This window comes from Larus michahellis, chromosome 16, assembly GCF_964199755.1.
Source record: "Larus michahellis chromosome 16, bLarMic1.1, whole genome shotgun sequence".
NCBI classification, from domain to species: Eukaryota; Metazoa; Chordata; class Aves; order Charadriiformes; family Laridae; genus Larus; species Larus michahellis.
In genome coordinates this window covers 5,526,137-5,551,159 of record NC_133911.1, presented here as the reverse complement: position 1 = coordinate 5,551,159, position 25,023 = coordinate 5,526,137, and the positions used below count along the sequence as shown (strand labels likewise).

At 39.1% G+C, this 25,023-nt stretch overlaps 1 protein-coding gene and 1 long non-coding RNA gene across 17 annotated transcripts in view; one reads left to right on the top strand and one right to left on the bottom strand.

The window, feature by feature from the left end:
* KIF1B (kinesin family member 1B) overlaps positions 1-23,214 on the bottom strand; it is a 93,469-nt gene extending 70,255 nt beyond the window's left edge. For 7 of the 16 annotated variants that reach the window (XM_074560681.1, XM_074560691.1, XM_074560687.1 and 4 more), the window contains exons 1-3: positions 22,864-23,206; positions 17,270-17,457; positions 1,228-1,304 (exon numbers count right to left, since the gene is read on the bottom strand). In XM_074560681.1, the coding sequence (XP_074416782.1) occupies positions 1,228-1,304; positions 17,270-17,375 (183 nt within the window). In that variant the 5' untranslated portion in view covers positions 17,376-17,457; positions 22,864-23,206. Of the gene's footprint in view, positions 1-1,227; positions 1,305-17,269; positions 17,458-22,832 lie in introns of all 16 variants that reach the window. The other 9 variants (XM_074560683.1, XM_074560688.1, XM_074560693.1 and 6 more) reach the window with 3 other exon arrangements.
* Positions 4,332-6,721, top strand: LOC141751933 (uncharacterized). Its single transcript, XR_012590144.1, has 2 exons — positions 4,332-5,570; positions 6,175-6,721. It is a non-coding gene; the product is annotated as an uncharacterized LOC141751933 (long non-coding RNA).
* Positions 23,215-25,023: the final 1,809 nt, after the last annotated feature.

The following is a 25,023-nucleotide window of genomic DNA, read 5'->3' as shown; positions in this document are numbered from 1 at the left end:
TCTATGCAGATGTTTCATATTGCACAAACCAGAAGAGACTGCACACATAACATACCACTGAGACTTGATTTTGTAGCAGTATCTCACTACATTGTACGTGACTATTATTCTTAATCTAGCATTCTCTCTCTTCCTGAAATGTTGGATTTTAACATTACTTGCTCCTGAAATCAGGACAGATTTAGCTGTGCCAACATTCCAATGTTGGGCTGAAGATTTCAGCAGACCACTTCTTTTCCTTGATGGTATTTATCTGGTAGTTTTCAGGAATTATGTTGATAATGTTCCTTTGACTGATCCTGTAACCTACTTGCATGGCTGCTCTGGAAAATTCAGTAAAACAGCTGCATGAATCCAAGTTTTTCATCGCGAAAATAATCTTGGTGGCCACAGATTTAATCAGAAATATTAAGTCTTATTTGCACCATCCAAGTTACTAAAATTAACCTTAGAGAAATGCATAATCCCTTTTTTCTGTATCTCTGGAGAAAATAAGGCCGGGGAGGGGTAGATGGCAGAACACCACAGTTCTGCTGTAGAACAATTACTGGAAGTCAGGGAGAGCTCAGCACCAATTCACAGGAGGGTGGGGCAGAGGGGCCACATGAGACTTTATTGCTTTTGCAGCTATCGGACACATGGATCACTATTGTGGCTTTTCCAGATACGTCAAGGGAACTCTTTTCATTCAAGGGAATATATTTCATTATTTTCTTATTAATATTATTAGCTTTTCTTCTTAGTATTTTACTATTAATACTTTCATTAAAGTAGTTTAGTTTCATTTAAACTCGTAAGTCTCTTTCTCTCTCATCCTTCTCTCCCTGAAGGGAGAGGTGGGGAGAGCATCTGTCATTCATTTCTGTGGCCAGTTCGGCCCAAAGCACGACAGAAACCCAGACCACATCTCTCCTTGAGCAACTTTCACTTGTCTAAGAGCAAAACTGCTCTAAGAGCATCCTTAAAATATTTAGACCAGAACGTTGTTGGAGAATATTTTAAGCAATCTTTCAAACATCCACAACTTGTTATCGAACTCCAGGAGCTTAGCTTTCTGCTCTCCCCCAAACAGGAAAAGACAACATCCAATGTCAAGCTTTCAACATGAATGAGGGCGAGACCATGCAGAAACATCTGACAGGGATGGCATGATCAGAAGAAGAGAACACAGTTAAATCAAACCAGTCAACAAAAAAAATAATTTGGTTTTCTTGTAAGAGAACTTACCGATGTGTGGGACCAATAAGAGTAGTCAAAGCTGAAGGACTTTGGTGCTTCCTTAGGATTCTTTGGGTTGATAATACCTACAGGAAATAAAAATCAAACTCTTAGCTAACTTGACATTTAGGATTATAATTAATGAGTTTGCCAATGCTCAACTTAATCCGTGAATCTGAGTATTCACAAAGTTGCCGCAGTGCACAGGAGTAATAAGATTGAAGTAATAGACTCAAAGCTTCCTAACATGATATTTCTGTAGGCCTTATTTGAAATAAGTCAAGGAAAAAGATTCCTAGAAGGAATGCTGCTGCTGCAGAAAATGCTTCTGTTGGACAGAAATCCAGAAGTGTGTCATCCTGGTCCCTTGGCTTTTAGAATGGGACAGGCTTTTAGGAGTTGAGGGACATTAGCAAGAAGGAAGACCTAAACCACAGAGTTTAAGAATCCCTGGTGATTTCACAGCAGCTCAACTCAAGCCTATTTTGAAATACACATTGTACCATACAAGAGCCCACTGCAGAAGGATTTGCTTTAAGAAGCTCAGTATTTTCAGAGTATTGAAGAAGATATGAAAAAAGCTAGCTCTACAGACATTTCAGGGATTATCTGCACAGTTTATTTCAATGTACTTTTACACACACAAAGCCTACAGATAGATTTTTAATAGGACTGGTATTAATTGAACCAACCAAATTACTGATAAATGTTCTTACTGTATATAGCCACTGAATCCCACAGTGATCTCCAACCAACCCGTGTACTTTTTCCTTTTTGAACGTCCGTATAATAGATGACCCTATTATGAAGTACACACACACACAAAGTATGAATGAAAAATGCTTGTGTATAGTTCCTATGTTATAGCCTTTATAAGTCCCATTCAAAAAGCCGACCTCTAATTGCCTTTTCAGCTCTTGCAATCCTTGACTTAATTTTCTTCCCAAGGTATTCATATATAAGAATCTAAGAATCTTCAGGAAAGCTAAGTCATTGAGCACTTTACAAATACCATAAAAAAAAAAAAACACAAGATACTTTGGGAAAAAAAAAACAAACCACCAACAAAAACCACAACACCTGTTTTTTCTCTCCACATCAGTACACCTGTAAATTTTATGCTCTTTTCCTTTTCTCAGGTCCTCGTTAGGCTTGGTTTTTTGTGTTTGGTTGTTGGGTTTTTTTTTTTTCTTTCCCAACAACAAAACAGCTTCCTATAACCTTTGCCTGGAGGGGAGCAGTACACAATGGATTCAGCTGTCATTTTAATGGCATACAGAATGTCTGTATCTTCTGTATTCCAAGGAAGATAATTTATAAGCACAGCTTTGCTGCAGAAATGAATAGCTACTGCCTTCTTCTGTTCACTCGTACAGTGCTGGAAATACTTAAATCTATTATTTCCAGCAGTTTTTTTCAATATCATCTGTGTAAGTAAAGATTCTGAAAAGGTATACTCTTGAGGGTATCAAAATTAGATAAACTACCTTAGATTTATACATACGCATCTGCACCTAAAGCAGCAATCTGCCTTTGGCAGTGATCCACTGATTATGATACATGCAAACGAAATCTACAAAGAAAGAAGCTATGCAAAGGTGGTGACAGGCTTCCTGGGGATGATTTACATCCTGATACCAGTCATCCTAAACAAAGGATGCTTATTTCTCATGTATTCATATCAGTTATGCTATGCTCTGGGAGACAGGGACTTCTCCCTTTCCTTCTGTGATAAATAAAAATTGTAATACCCACATCTCTTACCATTTCAAATGTGAACTTAACATCATGTTGTGCTGAAATCTCTGAAAACGTGGTTACAGAATCCCCAATAAAATTAAATCACTTCTCTACCAGATGCTGTGTCCCTGAGCAGGGCTGTTGTCCAAAATTACAATGTGGAGAAAAGATCACTGTCCGGATTGCAAATAGCAACGGTTGCTACTCTATTTCTTGTGGCCGACACCATTTCACTTGGATGCACCTTGTGCTCACATTCTTGCCTTATACAAGCTGACAGACATGCAAAGCCAATGAATAATATGCCTTGCACCAGTACAGTATCAAATGGCAAAAACGTTTGTGGCTTTGGATAGCAACATGGGCATCAACACATAACAAACCGGTAACCTAAGCAATCATATATGGCTTTAGTTTCCCTTTACTAGTTTTGGCCAAACAGCAGTACATCTACAGCACATGCTATTAAACTAGTTCTAAGGTTAAAGCAAACAAATAACAAATCCCAGAAGACAAATCCCCTGCCCCAAAGTTAAATCAGTTCTCTCTTTTCAGCGTAACCTGGACTGCTACAATTCAGCAACTTCTCATTTCTCATTTAATTATTTAACTTCAAAGCTTGGAAAGGTAAGGAAGAAGTAATGCCTTGTACCCAGAAGTTCCTACCCAAAAGAAGTGGTACAAATAAAAACCAATCTCCACATTAGTGGAGATTTTCTTCAATTGTTTTGGGCTATAAGTTCAAGGAAAAGTAATCTAACCATTAAGAGTAGAAAAAAAAGCAGCAATAAATAGAACCCATTCCTATATACTAGAGCCTATTCCTATGTACTGTATAACACAGCTCTAAGCGGCTACATGAAAAAAATGTATAGCCAGCACCTCTCCTGACAATATACATTCTATTGCTTAATCTCAACAGCAAATCATTTTAACCCAAACTCCTGATACTCTTCTTGTGAGGAGAGTCATGGCTGGGGAAAGAGGGGAGCAACTGCCTTTATTGGCACGTTGCATTTACAACATGGTCCTGGAAATGGGAAAGTCCCAGCCCGGCAAACTGTGAAGGGAATCAAGACAAGCAGAAATCTAGCTGCATCTTTACTGACCAAGAAACACATTTTTAACTGCAATCTGGAAAAAAAAAAATATTGGTTACCTGAATGTCACATTGGTGCAGTTTAACATTAAGGTGCAAAAGCAATCATAAGAGAGAGCTTTGATCTCACTTATTTATCTCATGGCATGATTGATTTGTCTCATCTTAGAATCAACAGTGAAATAGCAAGTATTCATCAGTCTTTTTCTTTTCCATTTTTATATTGTTGTTTATAAACAAAAAGGACATTTCTCTTGGTCAAGGCAAAGCTGCATTTGGTCTCTCCAAGGAAACGAGTTAAATTGCCTTCTAAGAGTCTACTGTGTCAGAAGCAGAAAACAGAACAAGCAGCACAAATTTCAGTAAACCCAGTCTGATGTGAAAATATACACTTCCCATTAATTCTTTTTAAAAAAAATAAAATCTCTAGGAAAAATCCACCACTTCCAAAAAGCAAGCGAAGAAGCCAGACTTTTAAGGAGCAGAATAGCTAGTTTTTCCACTCAGCTCGCTGTGCATAAAGGCAGGTTGACCACCCATGAAAGACAAGATCTCTAGCTATATCACAGGCTTAGCATCTGGAAAGGCACTACAAGCTTCGCATTACAGCTTCACCCTACTCGCTTCAAGCTTAAATTTGATCCACCACACTTGTGAAGAGCGAAGTTCAGGCTCTGTGATTTATGCAAGTGGTTCCACTCTGCCCTTTTTTTTTTTTTTAAGCCATTTTTTTTTATTATTATTTTCTTAGGGAGGCTTTCCTCAGCTCCTTCACACTAAGTTCCATGTCCAGCTCACTATTTTGAAAACTATTTTCTAGGATGCATGTTTTTGCAAAGCATATCTTGAGAAGCATATCAGGAAAGGGAGATTAACGTGCAAGGCAGCTCCGTCAGAGGTTGGGAATGCAGCTGCCTGGCCAAAACCTTCCACTGCAACAGAAACGGGACAGAGAAAAATCTCTTGGCTGCCAGAAACTCTGCGTGCTGTCCCTCACCACTGCCAGCCAGTCAAAGCCTTTTCACTCAGCTTCTAGTCCAAGGCTGAAGTCTGTTTATCCCCATTCCTGTTTCTTACACAGACTCTACATCCTCCATTTTCAGAATCACTGGTTTAACAGAATTCTCAGTCTGCCTACAAATGAATCCAACAGAGCTGACCGATTGAGAAAACATAAGATTACGACCTCAACGGATTTGAATTGGACTGAAACCCTCTTCATTTGGAACACTGAGCACCAAGTGGGTAGCTATTTGCTTCAGTCCTGTCTGATGGGGTCCGAGTTTCAACCAAGTGATCGGATACACAACAATGTGAGATAAGACACCTGAAAGAAGATGGTGAGGCAGCTCAGAAACCAGGAATTCAAACTGAAGTAACTGACCTAACTTGAAGGTGTCTATGGCACCAAGCATCATCTTTGGAGGGAAAAGCAAATCCATGAAATCTAGCTACTTTTAAAAGGAAGCTTATGGATATTTCTGAAGAAATTAAAAGACTTCTTATAGTACAGGTAAGCTCTATCCTAAAAGTTCATGGGCCGAATTGCAAAAAACAAGCATGATCATGCAGAAATTAGACTGTGGGCAACACTGATTTTGTGTACCATGTTATTCAGCAAGCTGTATTTTCAGCTGAACAGGGAAACAAACAGAATTAAAAAAAAGTAAGAGGACTGTTTCCAGTGTCTCCGGTACCCACAAGAACACTAAAAGCTTTTTGGTTATTTTGTTTGTTTTTTTAAGCCATGCAAGGCCAAGATGAATTGTATTAGTGATTCATGAAATAGGTCATCATCTATCTCCTCTCACCACAGCAGACTCACGGCATGGTACGCAAGCTAATGGTTTAATTACAGAGCCTCAGGAAATGAGAAAGGCAATAAAGCAGACGATCACAGCAGGAACACATTAATGGCCTTTTTATCTTACAGAATAAATTTGTTTATCTGCTATTTCAAAGGTCCAATGTGGCAATTAACTTTTCTGTTTGCAAACCGACACTAACGCTTTGTGCTGCAGCTATAATTAGTTACCATCAGCATGGCACCGGAGCAACTTTGAACGTTGGAGTCAACCTCAGCAGCCAGTTTCGCATAAACTCAATCCCTATTTCAGGCCCCTCGCTTCACCAAGAGCCAACTTCTTACCTCATGTGGATTCTTTCAGCTTTGCACAAGTTATGGTTTCTGCACCAACCAGAAACTGGAAGGGGTATTTTACAAAATCACCGTCTCCTATACCATTGCTACTGAAAAAAGTTACGTATGTAACTCAGAAGTGTGGAGAGGATGAAACAAGTTGAAGATACTATTTTCTGACTGCAGTGTCTAAAAACTCTTCTGGGATCAAAGCAACAACCACAGTTTGGAATAATGTCCATCATTTCTCTTTGGAATGTAAGGCTGAGGAAGAGACATGGAAATATTAATGTTTTAAAAAAATACTCGACAAATTGTTGATTTGGTTGAGGGAGATAAATGCCCACGTTATTCTTTTTTTAAAATTTTAATTATAAATTTCCAGAAATTTGCATAATATGCTTCATTCACCTTAAGACATAATTTTTACGTCAGTTTTCTATCTTGGTAAGCAAATAGAGTAAGTAGAAGTAATTATATGTCATAAATTGATACAAAATTCAAATAAAAATGCACTTAGTGAATAGCTATGCAGCATTACCATTTAATTTGCAGTTTATTTAATACTCATTGGCATCCCAACCTACAGACACAGATTGCATTTTAAAAGCTTATTTCTCCTTACAGTTACGTAGTAAGCCATACAGAGCTGCTTCACACCATCTGAGGTGCCTCTAAGCAGGAGTAATCCACATATTTCCAGAAACTCAAATAATTTAAACATTTCTTTTTAGCTGCTTAGCTGTTTTATTTTGGTTGGGTTTTTTGATACCTGTAACTACAAACATTATGAGTTTTATATCACTGACCAAAAGGTAAAGAAACCAACAATTTTGAAACAAATTTCTTCCCACCAAATAATCTAAAATTTTGTATCATTACATAAGACCCACATATTTTAACTAATTAGTCCTTCTATAGGAGAAGTACATCATAGGAGCAGTACAGTCTAATAAAAGTTAAGGAGAAAGTAGGCGCACAATCAATAAAGGAATTATAATTTTAGATGTGCTGTATCAACAGTAACAAACCAATCTCCACAATACATTTGAATTTTAACACGCCCTTACTTAAACAGGCAACTTCATTTCTTGGCATAAGCTACTTCCACAGTCCATCCTACTTCTTCCTTAATTAACATTTTTTCAAACCATCTGCTGTATCAGCTCACACAAAAATAACATACACTTTCAACCTTTCAAATCTATGAGATCAAATTAATTGCTAGTTTTTCATTTCAGCAAAAACTGTTAGCAAATTTTGAAAGACCACTTCGCTATTGAAACAGTACCCATATATTTTATAATACATGTTATTTTGTATACCTGTTGTCATTTTGGACATCTAATTTTATTGGGGTTTTTGCCTTACAATCCAATCCTGATTTCTTGAAGCTGAAATTCAAAAAGCACACCTCAAATACACACTTTATCTTACAATTATAACCAGACTGTGGAGCACAACAGAGAGCTCATGCAAAGTTATAGTCTCCTGCGATACTTTCAACTGGAAGCAGCAATCTGTCTTCTCACCCCTTCCTAAACATACACACAAACACATTCCAACTTCAAGCCTTTATTTATGGATTTACACTTCCATTCTCCATTAAAACTAACCAAGTAAACAGACAGTGGGAAACCTACAGGAAAAAAAAGGGGAAAAAAAAAAAAAAAGCAAGCAGGCTTAGCCAAGATCAGCCCCCTCATTCCATTCCCATCTACTCGACCACATAAATATTTTTGCAGGCACAAAGAATGACCAAAACTACTTCTTAACCACTTAAATCTCATGTCAGATTATAATGGCACTGAATTTGCAGTCCAAGCCTAATCTGTTTTCACCCCAGTCAGCACTGCTCCTCAGCACGTCACAAATTTTTCAGGTTAGAAACTGCCTGCAGTTCAGTGTCTGGGGATACCAGCAATTCTTTCTAACAAGCTCTGGAAATAGAAAGACAGAGTGCAAAGCACACAAGAGGTAAGAACTGAAATGACTCTCTTATCCCTCATTGCATTTAAAACCAAGTCACTAGATTCAACAGCTCCACCTCTGTTAGGGACCAGAGTCACACTGCAGGGCATTCTGCCACCAGACACGCCACACATTAGTCACTGTAGGGTGCTCCAGTGAAGAACTGGCTAACTGCAGTTTGCCCTTCAGATAAACACCAGCAGACAGAATTAACTTGGGCTAAATCCTGGGATTAACTGATATACAGTCTGTGCTGGGGGGGGGGGGGGGGCGGCGGGGAGGGGAGAAACAGACTCATAGAGTAATATTTAAACAAAAATCAAAAAACACAACCCAACAAAAAAACAAACCCCAAAACTATCAATTACCAATCAGAAATAAAACCCAATAATGGTGAAAGTCAGACATGGAACTGAAGAAACCAAAATTCCATCATCGTGCAATATAGCCTGCTTTCTGTCATTTACATCTTCCATTCCCACATTGCTACCACATTGGTCAACGCTGAAGGCACAAAACCTCTTCAAATTCTACATCTGAAATAAAATCAGGTTTCATCTCACATGAGAGACTTCACACCAGCCTCAATAATTCCCCTAGTGCCAGCAGTAACCTACACAGAACACACAATCCTACCAAATGCCAACACATACTAAGAGATAACAGCTATCAAAAAAAAAAAATCACTGTCCTGTCTTCGCTTTTGTTCTCATTAATCATTGGTAAAGAAATAGGCAGAAATTTTTAAAAAAACATGCTAGTCTAGACGGAACTTTAGAAGGGGTAACATTGAGGGAAATAAATATGAAATAATTCATTTCTGTGCCTTCTTCAAACTCTATTTGAATCAATATAAGCACTAGTTTTATTTTATTATGTCTGAATAATCAACTTAACCAATATAAAAGATCTGGGGCTTTCAGAATTGACTCCACAAGACCGAATTAACATTAAATATACAATCTTTTAAAATCCACAGGTCTGGAAAATATATCTGCGCCATCTGTAGGCTGGAATGACAACAATGAGAACATGTTCGTTACTGAGAGCAGGGTGGAGCAGGCATTCTTTATTTGCTGGAACGTGAATAACACCCCAAAGACACGTTTAATACAGGCTTCTTTCCTAGGCATACATTGCAATCAGATATATGGCTATACTGTTTTTATAAGACAGACTTTCAGGGTTGTTATTATAAGAGATAAATGAAGGGAAATGGACACTTCCAGCTTGTAAAGCAGCGCTTGCTTTTCAAAGCATTGTTTGCATTTTTCAAATCATTAAAAGGGAAGGAAACCAAGTAGAAGCTAAGAACAGCTCATTTGGAATTCAACCGGATTCTCTCCCCACTGTGGAATTTCAACCCTGTACTGGGAGAAAGGTTGGATGGGGGAGGGCGTTAGGCTCAGTAGCACCGGAGCAAGGCAAATGCTCACTCACAGAAGCTGCTAGAAAGCCGCTCTCATCCTCAGCTGCTCGTACAGATCCAAGTGCTATAAATACCATCTCTACAGCTGGTGCTCGGGGAGAAGGGCATACCAGCAGGCTCTGCACCAAGCGAGAGCCAGTCGAACCAAACTGTTCTACCTTGCTGAAACGCTGAACCAAAACCATTCCAAAACTCCCATTGTCTACTGATTACCTGAAAACACCCTATTGCAGAAGATGTGTATCAGGTCTATGTATGTAGCTGGCTGAGCACTTGGAGTTGAGATGAATTCTTTCCTCGCATGTTTTCTGTCTCCAAGAGCCAATGGTCTTCTCCAAATGCCATTTTGACCTTCAGACACATGCCAGCACTACATTAAAAGGACATCATGTAGCACCAAAATCCTGGGCAATCAGTTCTGCTAGCCTCAATATCTTTAAGGATTGGATATGTTCACTATATGAATCCTTTAAGTAGTTCCCAATTTGCATTTTCTTTACTTCTACTTGCATACTGAAAGGTGGGACATTATTTAAGCCTTTCATAAAAAGAATCATCTCTAAAGCCCTAGCTATGGGTCAGTGGGCACTAATTCCGAAGGGGCAGCATTTCACATGATTTAGTCACCACTGACAGAAAACTCTTCTGGGTTCACAAGTAACATTATCTCTCTCTTCTACAGTTCTGTACTAACTCCATAACAGTTTTTTAAATGTAGTCCAACTGCATTTAACATTAGCTGGAACATCCTACCCATCTCACAGTCTTGTTCCATGCTCATTATTTGTACCTCTAACATTTAAAAATCATTACATTTTCATCTTCTCCCACCTCCCCAAAGTCATCTTCCAAAACAGATTTACAGATTTTTTCTTTTTTTTTTTTTTAACGGTGTGCACAATTAACACTTCTCAAGTTATTTTTATACAATCATGAGAAAAAGCTTTAGAAGGAAAAACAAGCACTTTAAAAAATTCCAGTACTTTTTTTCCTTCTCCAATCAGTTCCCAATTCAACCTCAACAGCCAGACAATTCATGCATCCTCCACATGACGCACAATTTATTTCCCCATAAAATAGCCCGTTTTGATAACACGTCTACCATGAATGCAATGTAATATTAACATATTTGACAAGCATTCATTTAGTTTTAACCACCATCAGGAGGATTTACAGATGAAAAATAATCAAGGGAGGTGTTAAGTGACTTTCCTCCACTGCTGTTCATTTTGCCAAGACAACCTCATCATGCATGATGCAAGCATAAATAATTGGAAACAGTTTAAAAAAAAAGATAAAGAAAAAAAAAGAAAAACAAGTTGTATGTTGAAAAAACACTACACAAAACATGCTTTAAGAACCAATGCTTTTTGGCAGCCACAACTCATCAGAAATGGGGTATGCTTTTATTTTTTGAGATATCTAAAATTATTCTTTTTCAGAAGACAGATTGAGAGTCAAGACTGAAATCCATCTATGAAAATGAATCCTCCCACCTATTCTGTACTTTCACTGAAAATGTCGAATCAAGACAAGAAAAAAAAAAAAGGAAAGTTATTAGGCAAGAACTACAATGAAGGCTTTTGCTTGCCTTTTCTACTGATGTAGCATATGCTACATAAATTCCCATTATTTTACTGTCTACATGTACTCCGTGCTAGTCTAAATAAAAGCCAGTTTCTTTAAAGACTTTTTTCATCAGTAATTTTGACCAAAGATCATTTCCATGATACAAGTTCCTTAGTGAAACTATCCAAACTATGCTTATAGAATACTACAAACCAACAAAACCCAAACTTGCAATCTTATTATTCTCCTCTAGACATACATACACAATAGGGTTTCTTTTCCATTCATGGTGTCTTTTCATTCAGAAAACAGTTAAAAAATTAGATCAGAATGAAAAAGATCAGCAAACCATTCTTCCCCCCTTTTAAAATTAAGCTTCTTTGAAAGAGGTTACTACTTTTTAGAGCTACGTAACAATGAAAAAGGCAAAATTTAACAATGCCTCCTGTTAATATATATATAAATAAAGTACTGGCTGAATTACTGATGAGGTTATCTTGCTCTACGGACCTTTCAATAGTTTTGACTTTTGCATTATTTTTCAAATATCAGCAACTTCAGTATTATATTTCAAGTATCACTAATTTAGACAAAGACATCAAAAATCAAAAGCCTTAAGTTCTGCTTTCCCATGCATTTTTATTTTGCTCCAGAACAACTGCATAAAGCAGGACACATCTTCGAAGAAAAAAAAAAACAAAAAAAACACACAACCAAAAACCCCAAACAGAAAAGAAACTCAAATTAGATATTTTTCTATTAATTTTATTGTTTTTTTAAATACTTATGTTTAGACTAGATGTCTATAAGCCTTAGAGAGAAAAAATGAAACAAACAACTATTAGAAGATAAATATTTTCCCCCCGCGCCCCTCAACCTCTACAAATTAACTCCAGAATGCCTTACAAAGTTTTCTGGATGCCAAGGATGCCTGCTTTAGAACCGAGCTGCCATATGTCTACAGCAGCAGCTGTGACTATTGTTACCAGCAGATGGGACCACTCCACTGTTGCCTATTTTCATTAAACATCCAATGCCTTAAGCGGTCCAAAAAAAGCCTTCCTATGTTACCGAGCCACAGAGACTGTTACTGAGTTAGAATCCAAATAGGTAATTTTCAGTCCTAACCTGAGGATCCAGTTGCACTCATATCTTCCAAGATACCCTAGACTGTGCAGGTGCACTTCTACACAAATAGGGTTTATGGCAAATCAGAATGTACAACAATCACAGATAAACTATAGTTTCAGAACTTTGTTTTACTCCGTCACTGGCACCCGCAAGATGCTAAAACCTGTTTTCATCCATCTAGTGCATAATTAGTGTAACATCAATTGCAGAGGATACATCCCAAGTAGAATACTTCTGTGTTTCCCTGCTTCATTGTTTAGTTTTCTACATATTTATTTAGCTTTTTAAAAGAGCAAGCTAGCTGGACACTCTGCTAGTGATGAGTATCTAAATGCTCTCTTGTAGCTACTAGCTTCAACCCCTGCTTCATTTTCATTTGTTTTTATTTATGCATTATTTATTTACAGACAGAAGATTATCAAATAATTTACACCAAAAAAAAAAAAAAGCCAAACAAACAACAGAAAAAAAAAATCCAGCACCAGAACAAGGCAACACTAGGGAAGTTTTACACATAGAATAGTTCAGCTTTTCATTTCAATAATCCAAGGCAGCAGCTGACAGCATTGTTTATATTTGTTACATCTCAAAACCTGATACAAGAATGAGTACAGGAACTACTGACACACAAAATACTCTTAGATCTACAGCCCACCTTTCATCCCCTGTATTACACAGCAGAATCATTTTCTCACTCACCACAAAAACAGTAATTTATGGAGTCGACAGACAGTAAGTAGTTAATACACTGTGGGCAAGATGCATTGGTATAAATCACTCCAAACAAAAACAGTGAAAAAAGCAGAAGTTAAAGACAAAACACATTCAATCAAGATTTGCTGACAACCATGACCTATTCTTGAATTATTAATTTCAAAAAGCCAGTTGTGAGTTTGACCTAGAGCACAATAAACCACCTATCCAATAATTTAAAGAAAATAAATTTTCAAATTTATTTAAAGAGTGAAAAAATTAAACAAAGTTATCTCAGAGGAAAAGACAAAAGCATTATTTCAGAGGTTTCAGTATTAGATGGGATTTTATCAATAAACCATGACCACAAAAAGCAACTTAAAAGCCCACTGATGCTGAGTTTCACTTGAGAACATTCTGTAATATACAGAATATAAAACAAACAATGTATTAGGCAGTGTCAAGCTAACTGATAGTAAGAACCATGTAAAAAACAATGGTCTTTTCTTAAATTAATCCCATTTAGTTACTATTTTGGTAGAGTTTTTTAATTAGTAATTTGATGGTGACATTACTTCTTTGGAAAGCGTTTTGCATTCCCAAATTAACTTAAGTACTATAATTTTATAGATTCTAACTTCTCCTGTCTTTAAGAATTCCTTATTATCTTCTATTCTCCTACCCCCACTGCTTCCATTTCCACAGAAGAACTTTTGGCAGTATCATTCAAAGGGATACCATCTGCAATTAGATATGATCTGAGCAGCACAGGCCTTCTGCCAAAATACCAGCCCCTTAATGCAGTCAGCACATGTGACTTCAGCTGGACTGCAGAATTTCATTTTTGGAACATATATTTTAAAAACATAAAAACTGACAATTCTTTAAGTGCAATATATTGTATTAGTGCAGATCAATACCTTTGCAATCATAAAGGAGAAAAAAATAAAAACTTAGTCATGTTATCTTAGTATACTAGACAAAAGAAAAAACAGACAAACACTATGTTTCAAGTACCGACTTCAGAATTCCCATATTTTGCATCCTTACAACAAAAAAAATAGAAGTCCCAATCACTCATAGTAAGCACTCTTGACATTATGGATTAAAGACCTTTGTAAGAACTCTCTTATTCTGAGACTAAGACATACACAGAACTTCATTCAGCTACGTTTTTTTAAACACTGAGAAATGTAAAGATGCAGATCTACTATGGATCTTGTTTAAAGGCCTTGACCTTCCATAAGGAAATTACATAAAAGCCAGATAGAATAACAAGTTAATTCTGTTGTAGACCTCAAGTCCACAATAAAATTACACTTACTTTGCTTGTAATGCAAAGCTAAACTGTGTAACAAAATTGAGAATAAGCTTTCCAACCCAGGAAGATTTTCTGTTTTGCTGGCAAGCCCACTGTGAATGACGGGCACCCCCAAAAGCTGTAAACAGCCAAATTCACACAAAAACTGAGAAACAAAAGCAGCGTGTCAGGCGACAACCCTGGTGGCATTCCGACTTCAAGAATATACTTCATTAAGGATGTCAGAAAACGCTCATTAAAAAACATAAATAGAGTACACCTGTGATACACTTTATTATCTACAACTCTAGACTGTTTTACCTAAAATAATCCTTAGCACTTTGCCTCAGTTTCACTATAATGTAGTCTCTGCCTACATCAGCCAATACGCTTACAGAACTCAGACTCGCCCAGTTTAAATTCAGGATCCACAAAGGATTTGTAGAATACCTTGGTCAATAAATATATAAAGAATCAAAGTCCAAGTAACAGTCAAAATCCCTTCTTAGGTATCAAACTTCACACCGCCTCATCAACCCTGTTCATCATAATAGTTCATCAGGCTTTAATTCCAAGATAAGAGAACTGTCTTGGAGGCTTAAAATAGTGGCTACCCAACGTATCACCAGCCTCTCAGATTTGCCTCCTGTCAACTTGATTAGTGCACGAATGAAAAAATAACCTTCTTGGAGAACCTTAGAAAAAATAACCCTCGATCATTTCATTGGCACATTTGAAGGTATGACACAGGAACTCCATAGGCTAGAATTACTACTGAATTTCCTTTATTTTGAAATTGCTAGAGATATGAGAGATATGAGAGTCAGATCCATTAATGTCACTTTCTGTAGTCAGCTTTTAGCCAACAAGTTCAGACCTTAACAATGAGGAGTTAAATAATGTAACTGTGAGGCTGCAAAGACTGAGGGATCACGAAAAAGAAAGAATCCTTGGCAGAAATAGCAACGGTACTTATGCCCCCAAATCTAACACACAGCCTAAAAGAATACCAGAAGAATTTCAGCTTGAAGTTATGTGCGTCAGACAACTTCGTTAGGAAGATTCTTTGGAGAAAAAATTTCTGCTCAGGTTTTTTCCCCACCAAACGATGCCTTATTCATATCTTTTATGATATTATCCTCTTCTGTTCAACAAGTAAAATTACTATTACTCCTCCATCCACTGCTTTCTTCTGTATTTCTCCTCTTAGAGGGAAATACTGGGAAAAAAATAGCCCACAGACTGTAAGAACATATAGCTATTGCAACTAATGATCCCTTTCCCACAATCTGTAATGGCCCCTGATGACTTAAACCTGACCATCTGTCATATCACCCATTTTGTATCAGAACCACAGGACTCAAAGAGAAGGCTACAGATTAGAACATTTCCAGAGCACAAAATACAGCAAAAGTTGTAAAGAAATTTCCAACTAGATAAATCAGGAAGTATTTTCCTCCTTTTGAAAACAGATGCAGTTTCTTGAAATTACAGTGTCTTTGTAGTGCAGCTCTACCATTCGGAAACAGAGCCAGTGTCTTTTGTCTACACCACGTTTCAAATTTAGACAGACTGCCAGAGATTCATAGGCTTCTGGAGTTCAAAAGTCTTAAGTCTCTGAAATTATTGTTGCCACGTCATGACAGCAGCAAGAAAATCTATTACAGTGGCACCCAGTGGTGCTGCTGTAGTTCCGTGGTGGCAGTTCCATAACAAATGCCATCTAATGGAGTTTATCATTCTTCCACCACCTACACTGGTTTGGTATGCAAGTTAGCACACAACATTGGATTACAAGCACTTGTTTCTACATGAGATGATTTCTAAAATTCCCTCCCCCTGCCCCCCATTTTAAATGGAAATTTTGAAATCCAACCAAAAAAAATAAGTTTCTTCAGGTAATATTCCACAAAAGGTCTGAAGAGAAGAATTTACTGCACTGAAAAGCAAGCTCTCTTCTATATGATACCTCTCTTCTAATGAAACCATAAACATTGTACATAATTTAAGCAACCACAAAATCAGGACTTAAATTCCGTTGCAGAAGCAGGCTGAAGTACAACCTCAGCTAACTAAAAGGAGGAGCCTGTGTGCAACCTCCTTTGCATTAATATGCACGAGTAAATACTCATGTAATCAGACAGCAAAGGAACTTGGTGCTCTTGGAGTGTTACTTCTACAACTATAGACAAGACAACTCTACTCCATCACCTAACAATGAAAAACTGCCACAAAAGCACCAGTTTATAGGTAAAGCCATTAGCCTACACATGACCTACGACACTGCAGCAAATGGTACCAATACTGCCTTGACTTTTAGAAGCATGAAAAAAAAATAAATAACAATCAATCAATAAATGGTGTGCCCAAGTTTTGCATAGAAGAGTCTTCTCCTTGAAATTAGACCCACAATAATTATTTAAAAAAATAAGATTATTGTAGTCTGTTATTTTGCTGTCGTTTAGACATCTAATCTCAAAAGCATAAAACCTAACATGCTTACCCTCTCAGCTTTCTCATTCAAATTATGCTCCTAAACAAAGCCACAGACCGCAGAATAAGCACACCAAGAACTAGAGCACCAGACCCAAGCAGGAGTTACACCACAACAATTATCATGCGGCGGTCTGCAACATATCCCTGTATCTGTCAGTCCACATGATATTCCCCCACACTGAAGTTAACAAGAAGTTTTCACTTTGGGATTCTAATCTTTCTGTAGAATTCTCAACTCACCACAGGCAAATACCATAAACAACCACATCAAAAATCAAGATACTCATGTTTTAGACTTTCTAGTCAAATTCAGAAACAATCTAGTTTGTAATAACAGCCTCAGAAGAGAAATTCCCTAGAAGAGCAATTCTCAATGATATAATGTACACAGTACTCAGTTTTGTTTGAACAAAAAAAAAAAAGGATTAAGCAGAAAGGGAGAGGAGAGAGAAAGACTCCCTTACAAGATTAAAATAAACTTACTGGTTGAATTGCCTTGCATCTGGATGATACATTTGGATTCTTTGCTGGTTTCTCGGGAATTGAAGGGACGGACCCGAACAGCCACCTTCACTGAAGCCCCCGACATTCTGGTTGCTTGTAGTGCAGTCAAGAAATTGAATGTGAAGGGGGTCAACAGTGTTTCAAGTTATCCTTCTTGTTGGTGTTTTCTAAAGAAAAAAAATACGATTCAGTTATTCACAGCTATTGCATTCAAAATGCTGATAAAATTAGGGAGGTTCACAGTTGTTTGATAACTCCAATTTCTGCTCTGTAACCACTCTTTCCCCCAAAAGCTGTCACTGCAAAGACAGAACTTTAAACACACTTAACAGCACCTGTACACAGTCTCCCTAGTCGAAAGTTTCTGTCATTGAAGCAGTTCTTTTGAAGTGTACATATTTGCTTTCATTACTTGATTTTCTTCCCAGAAAGTAGGGATGCCAATACCAAAATGAAGATCTGGTGGTAACATGTGTTAGGCTCAACCTTACAAAGCCAATTTTAGCAGTAAAGATACAGCTACTTAGATTTCAGCATGAGCTAGCTACCATATACTATATATCTAGGTTCTTTAGCCATCAACCCTTGCTGCCATATTAAAACTAACACAAGTGTGACGGGCTATATCCCACTGGCTCTCAAGACACAGCATTCCAGCGAAAAGTGTTTACCCAACAGCCTTAAAAAACCCTTTGCAGCCCTGGGAAAGTCCTCTTCTCAAAGGAAATAAAAACTCATTAACTTCTTGTATATCTAGTGATTAAAGGACACACTACTCCATAAGGAGAAGAAGAACCAAAAATTATTGCCTTCAGGGTAAATATTATTATCTATCTTCAGCAAATGCTCAGCAGTAAATTCAACTTCATTATCAAAACACTTGTTCAAATTCTACTGCATCCAAATGATGGAGCACTTTAACTGGCAGGAAGCTATCCATGTTAGCCATAATCCAAACTTCCAGTTACATCTGAGACAGCATTGAAATGCAGGGTTAATAAAGATTGGTTCAATTGTATTGTCCTCGACCTACCTTTTCCATTAGAAGAAAGTTTTTTCAGTCTACAATTAAGCAGTTTAACTTATTGCCACAGGATACCGTCAGTACTGAAGTTAAACAGACTCAAAAAGCAATAATATAGATTCAAAGAAAAAGCCATCAAGATCTAGTAAAAAGCTACCACCCTTGGCTAGGAAAGCCTCCATGGCACAGACTCTCAGAACCTGGAAGACTATACTGAGAAAACATGATTACATGGTTGGCTTATCCTTATATTCTAAATACCTGCTACAGCCAGTGTTGACGACAGGCTTCAGGGCCAGACGAATCTTTGGTCTGACTCAACACAGACACTTCTATCTTGAATCTGAGTTAACGTGGGCAGAACTCTACCCTGCACAAGTCACTATGCATGGCCCAGAAATCTTGGCATCTTCTTTCCTGGTTATCTATAAACCACACATCCAATCAAATCTTTATTTCAGGGTCGCAATCACAGTGCCACAAAAGTACAAAACTTACTATCGGATCTAAAGCAGAAGCATTTCAGCTCTGAAGTAAGTTCTGCAGCTCGTAAAAATACTTATACATCCTTAATTCAAGTTATGACACATCTTCACACGGTACAAGAAGTTTTTAATAAAACTGCATTACTTCATTAATGCCATCACATGGTGAAGGCAGAAATTAAATTACTCCACCAAGTAGAAGTCATTTAAAGCATTCCTTATTTCAGCAGGTACCTGAGGTATTCTCACCAGACTAGAATAATAAGAATGTCTTTAGGAAAAAGCCAACTGAATTTCAATGTCAGTGGTACAGCAAACTAGTAGAATAATGATTCATGAGACAACCACACAGTCAACTTTAGGTTAGTACAGAATTTTAGGAAGTTTCACTAAAAACTTAAACATAGAATAGAGCAAAGAAGCAATGTGAATGAATCTGCAGGATCTTCAGTGTCTAACAGAGATTCTGGGTTGTTTTAGAGGACTGCTTTATTCACTGTTGCTCAGAGGTGACTACTTTTTCGTGCAACAAAGTGTATCAAACATGTAGCTTCATTATAACCTTGTTCCTGAGTACATACAGTGAGGAATTTTTGCTCTCCCTTCTTAACATGACCCTTGCATAAGTACCTGTGCCCTCACATGAACGCTAAGGGACAATACTAATCCTTATACAGGAGTATTATTCAACTGCCCCTGAATATTGCTGCTAGAAAACAGGAATTTTACTGTACACAACCAGTAAACATTCTGTTTCTGAAATACAATTTAAGAAATCTATCAAGTGCAAAATCTCTTTTATTATATAAGTTCACAGTGACACAGTTTACTTCGTCAGATTGCAAAAGACGAGTAGGTGGAATTTTCATAGGGTGTAACACATCACAGAAACTCTACCTGACATCAGCTTAGTGGTTCTCATCTTTCTTTTACCCATCTATCCATATTAATGTGAAAACCATTATTTTGCCAACTTCCCACAAGTTAATGAAGGGGATTTAAAAAACAACAAAAAAGACCCAAACAAAAAAATCCAAAACAACAAAACACAACTAATGGGGTTTTTTTGTTTGGTTTGTTTGTTTGGGGTTTTTTTGTTTGTTTTTTGTTTGGTTGTTTGGTTTTTTTTTTTATGAACTGTAGGGAGATTATTGTCCCTTCTTACACACATAAATAGATTTTTTTCTGATGTTTTCACAGAAATACCTCTCAGTAGTACATTAATTTCTACAGATAACTAGCATACCTAGGAAATCAGGAAACAGAAGGAGTGAAAGAATCGTATACTTAAAATAATTCTTGAGTACCTCTGAACACGATATTCACAATAACAAAGCACGAAAAGCACACTGCCAGAGACTCTATATGCGCTAGCTAAATGAAAGGCCTGTTTGATATAGAGCTGCGAAGAAATTCTTACAGAACAGGTCACAAAATCACCTACAACAGCATAAAAATTTAACTACTAGACTTTTGCAATTATCAACTTTTCCCAACCCTAATTTTTATGCTAATACAAAATTAAATGTAATTTTAAGTGTAATTTTACATCTCATTCATTCTCAACTCTACTATTTTTCATAGCTGAAGCAAAATGCCTACTTGTAGTTGCACAAGGATTTCAGATGTTTTGAATACCATCTCGCTATGCAAGATTCAATTTTCATTAATAAGAAAATTAACCAGAACCAATATAATTTTCCAAGCTTCCCATAAATTTAAGTTATTGGGGGTTTGAGTGTTTTGGGGTTTTTTTCCCCATTTATCAGCAACTTTAACTGGTTGTAACATTTTATAAAGGCAGTATTGCCTTCGCCATACAGAATGATAAGGCAAAATGAGACTAAGTTGCATAGCATCACAGATAATAAATTGCAACTGGTTTTTCAGGGTTCACATTTCCCAGTAGTGTCACTTACTGCTACAAAATGCTGTCTGCAGAGTGGTAACAGGAGCCGTAACTTGCAACAGAACAAAACAAAATGTGCAATACAGTTTGTGGTTCAGATTTAGAAGAAGAATCTTTAAAAACAAGAAGCTGTCTTTTATATGTTTATTACAGGCTTAGAAGGTTGCCATCCATGCTAGAATGAATCATTCTCCTAATGTCTCGGGAAGAGCCTACCAGCAGTGTATCTTTTAACGTTCTGTCTGTATGAATCTAACCAGGAACCGAGTAAAGAAGGGAACTGCATACTTGAGTCTTTGACATGATATACCCCTGGCTCTAAACCAGGTGGCAGATAATATTTGAGTTGTTTAGTGAGCTCCATCAGCACAAAAGCAAACCCTACATATTATTTTTACACTTATTTTAAACTCTTATTAAAAGATATCCACCATGGAAGTCACACAGTGAGGTTTTAATATTAAAGTGTGTCATTAACCAAATCATCTAAATACCTCGTCTGGTTTCAGTTATTCAAGCCGACAAACCCAATGATGTTGGTCAATCCCCAACATCTCTCAGCACTTGTAACTAGATTGGGACTTTCACACAAATGTTTAAAGAAACAAGCTGTTCATTAAGACTTGGATCCTTGGATGTATTTGAAAGTTCTGCCAAACCAGTTTGTATGCAATGTCAAAATACTGAACATATTGCTACCGTTTGAAATCAAGTTACAAGCAGAACAGGGCTTTAGAGTCAAATTATTATTTATATATTCAGAGACGCTTGCAACACATTCAAGGTAGTTACAAAAACAGTGTTCAGCATCTGTATCCCTACAGTCAAATAAAGTTTAAATCAAATTTTTAAAAAAATTCAAAAACCCACCACACATCAGAATTGGAGAAGCATCGCTTTTATTTCAACATAGCCAGCCCTCGTGTCATATTTGCACAAGTATAGAGAATACACTAACTTTTAAACAAAAAAATTGCTTGTAACTTAATCAGTACAACAGCTCTAAAGAAAGAAAATGAACTAGGACAGAGATCAGTATATGGAAAGTTAGCAAAACAGCTGTTCAGAGCAGCAGGGGTTATGAACAAGACCACAGCGAATCCAATTTTAGGTCCTCCACTAAGGATCAGGTAGTGATGACAGTCTGATATATCAACTGAACTCACACTCTACGAAATACTATCTTTATACTAAGTGAAGATGCCAGATAAAACATGGGTGCAGAACTTGGCAGTGCATGAAAAATCCAATCACAGAAACATATGGCTATTTATCAACACACCAATGTACTGTATTGTGCAATAACAAAAAGAACTGGGCTAGGGAGGAGCTAGAAGGGAAGAGAAACATACTTTAAAATTTGGTACAAACGTGTTTTACATTTCAGAGAACAGATACAAATTCACCATCTGCTTCTTGGTGAATTCTAGTTTTCCAATCTCAGTTTAATACCCATATTCTGCCGATGACCCCAAAACTACCAGGCCTGTCATCCTGCCGCCTGCCTCCTGACTTAGCTCAGAGGATTGTCAGATCATCATCCCAATATGGCTGCCTGGGTAATTGTGCTGTACTGAATCCAGGGACAGATCCACTACCTACAGGTCCATAAAAAAACCACCCTGAAAACCACAATCCTTTTACATTCTTGCATCTTCCACCTGGTTGAGGGGCTTTGCCTCCCTCCTGAACACGCAATCACCGTCTCCGCCTCATCCGAGCTACAAAGGAGATAAAAGGACGGCGAAACGCGGCGATAGTCGCTACCGTCGCAGCGGACGGGATTCAGAGGAGGAAAAGGAGGGGAAGCGGCCGCACCGCCATGGCTCGGGGGAAAGGGGAAGCAAGCGTCCCGGGGGACAAGTATATGCATCGGGCAGATGGAGGCGAGGAAAGGCCGCGGCGGGCCCCACGCCCTTGTGCCGCTACCCTGACAGCTCCGGGACACCCTGTCCTGCCAACACTTCCCTTGCCCCCCCGCGCCCCGCTTCCCAGGCCCCAGCCCACCCGTGGCGCCCCCCGCCGTTCCCCCAGCCGAACCGCAGCCCCCGCCTCCTCCACCGCATTACGGCATCCACCCCGCCCCGCCGCCCAGCCGTTCCCCCCCTCGTCTCCCCTACTAACCCCAGCTCCCTCAGCGCAAGCCGCCCCTCACCTCGGGACGGGCGGGAGTATCCGCAGGGCACGGGCAGCGCGGGGCCGCCGGCGCTGTCAGCAGCTGGGGGAAGCGGCAGAGCCGGCGAAGCAGCGCAGCGCAGGGCGGAGGAGAGAAAAGAGCCCGGCCATCCCCATCACGCTTCAGCCGAGGCTGGGAGACCACCCCCCCCGCCGTCAGGAAGGAAGCGGGAAGGGCGAGGGAGGGAAGGAAGGAGGGAGGAAGGGGAGGAAGGGGGAGGGAGGAAAGTGAAAGGCCGCGCTGGGAAAAAGGAGCGCAGCGACACACTCCCCGGAGCGCCGCTCCCACACTGACAGGATCGCAAGGCTCTGCGCCTGAACCCGCCTCCGCAGGGGGAGGAGCGGCCGGCCGGCCAATAGCCGCGCGCCGGCTCTCCCTCCTCCCGGCATTTCACCAATCGCCAGGCGCAGAATCGCCGCGTGCCCGCCTCTTACCGTGCCAATCACAGGGTGACACGGACGCTCACCAATCAGAGCTCGGCAATGCCCGTCCGCAGCGACGATCCCCACTCCTCCCTCTGAGTCAATCCCTCCGCCGAGCCTCGGGCACACAGGGGATCAGTTCTTCTCCGTCCCCAGCCAATCAGAGCGCGGGACGGAATCCGCGTCCTCCCTGTTTTAACCTATAACGAGCGGCACGAGGGCATCCGAGGCGCATCACCGCTCCGCCGCGCTGTGTGCGTGCGCGCCTCCTGAGGCGGCGGGGGGAGTTTGCGCGCCGGAGAGCGGCGGGTGTTTCCTTAGCAAAGACGTGAGCAGAAATTGGGCGCTTGTGACTGAAAAAAGCGCTTTAATGTACGCGGCTGGCTGGCGGCCCCGACTCGAGGGCCTCATGAGCGTCGTAGGCATGCGTGCCTGCCGGAAAACCGTGGCTGAGGCAGCGGGTTCGCCAACTCCAGGGAGATTCAGTAGGAATTTGAACCCTGAACGAGTCCTAACGGTGGTAGTTCTGAGGGGAGGGATAATTTTTCCCTTACCCCCGCCTTCAAAACGTTTTCTGAGCAGCCTAAGATATATTTTGTACATCTTGTAATGTGTTTTTATGTACACGATTGTTTTAGTTAATGTTGTATTACCTCTTGCACTGTCAGTAATTTCACATATTCTCAAAGTAGAAGTTTATTTTTGTGACAATAACCTCAGCTTTAAAGTTCCTCCTTTCCATTAGTACTTTGTTCATTTCTACTGTTAGAAGGTAGATTTAGAGTAGATAGATAGAAGGAAGAAATTCTTGGCTGTGAGGGCGGTGAGCCCCTGGCCCAGGTTGCCCAGAGAAGCTGTGGCTGCCCCATCCCTGGAGGGGTTCAAGGCCAGGTTGGACGGGGCTTGGAGCAACCTGGGCTGGTGGGAGGTGTCCCTGTCCAGGGCAGGGGGTGGAACGAGATGGTCTCTAAAGTCCATTCCAACTATGACCATTCTGATTCTATTAGAAACAGGCTTGTGTTTAGGCTTATAAACATTATAAAGAAAATAATATTACATTAAATACCTTCATTACCTGTTTTCCATACACACACCATCATATATGAATTGGATTTAAGCTGTTGAGAACATCTGGGACCTAAGACTTCTAGTTTCAGAGCAAGGTTTATGTTTATTTACAGGCCCCTTGCTGTTAACTACATTAATCTTCACCATCTCTCGTGTCCCATCAGTTCCAGCATTTTGGGAGAATGAGTTATTTGTTACTTTATGTTTGGTGAAAAGTCACTTTTCCCCCTTGCCAACCTCATCCTGCGTACATGTCATCTGCAGTTATGCCTATGAACGTAAAAGCCTAACAAGACATAGCTGAACACTGGTTTGCAGGGACATACCACCACAGAAACAGCAAAGCAAGAATAGGTGGCTTTCATATGTCTTAGAAAATACCATTAATCCAACTTTGGAAGACTTCCTAATGACGGGACATATGATTCAGTGGTGCTTTTAGTGTAGTGTAACTGTTCTATCTTGGTCCATGCAGAGAGTTACAATTTCTCTAAAACAAAACAAAAAAAAATACAAAAAACAAAACCTGTTTTGAAATCCTGCAAACTGTCAGCATACTGGGTGTGTGCTGCAGTCCTCTGTGGTAATAGCGTGATTAATTTACTTCAGCAAAGTTTGTGTAGTGTCTCTTAGGAACAGTAGTTCTGCA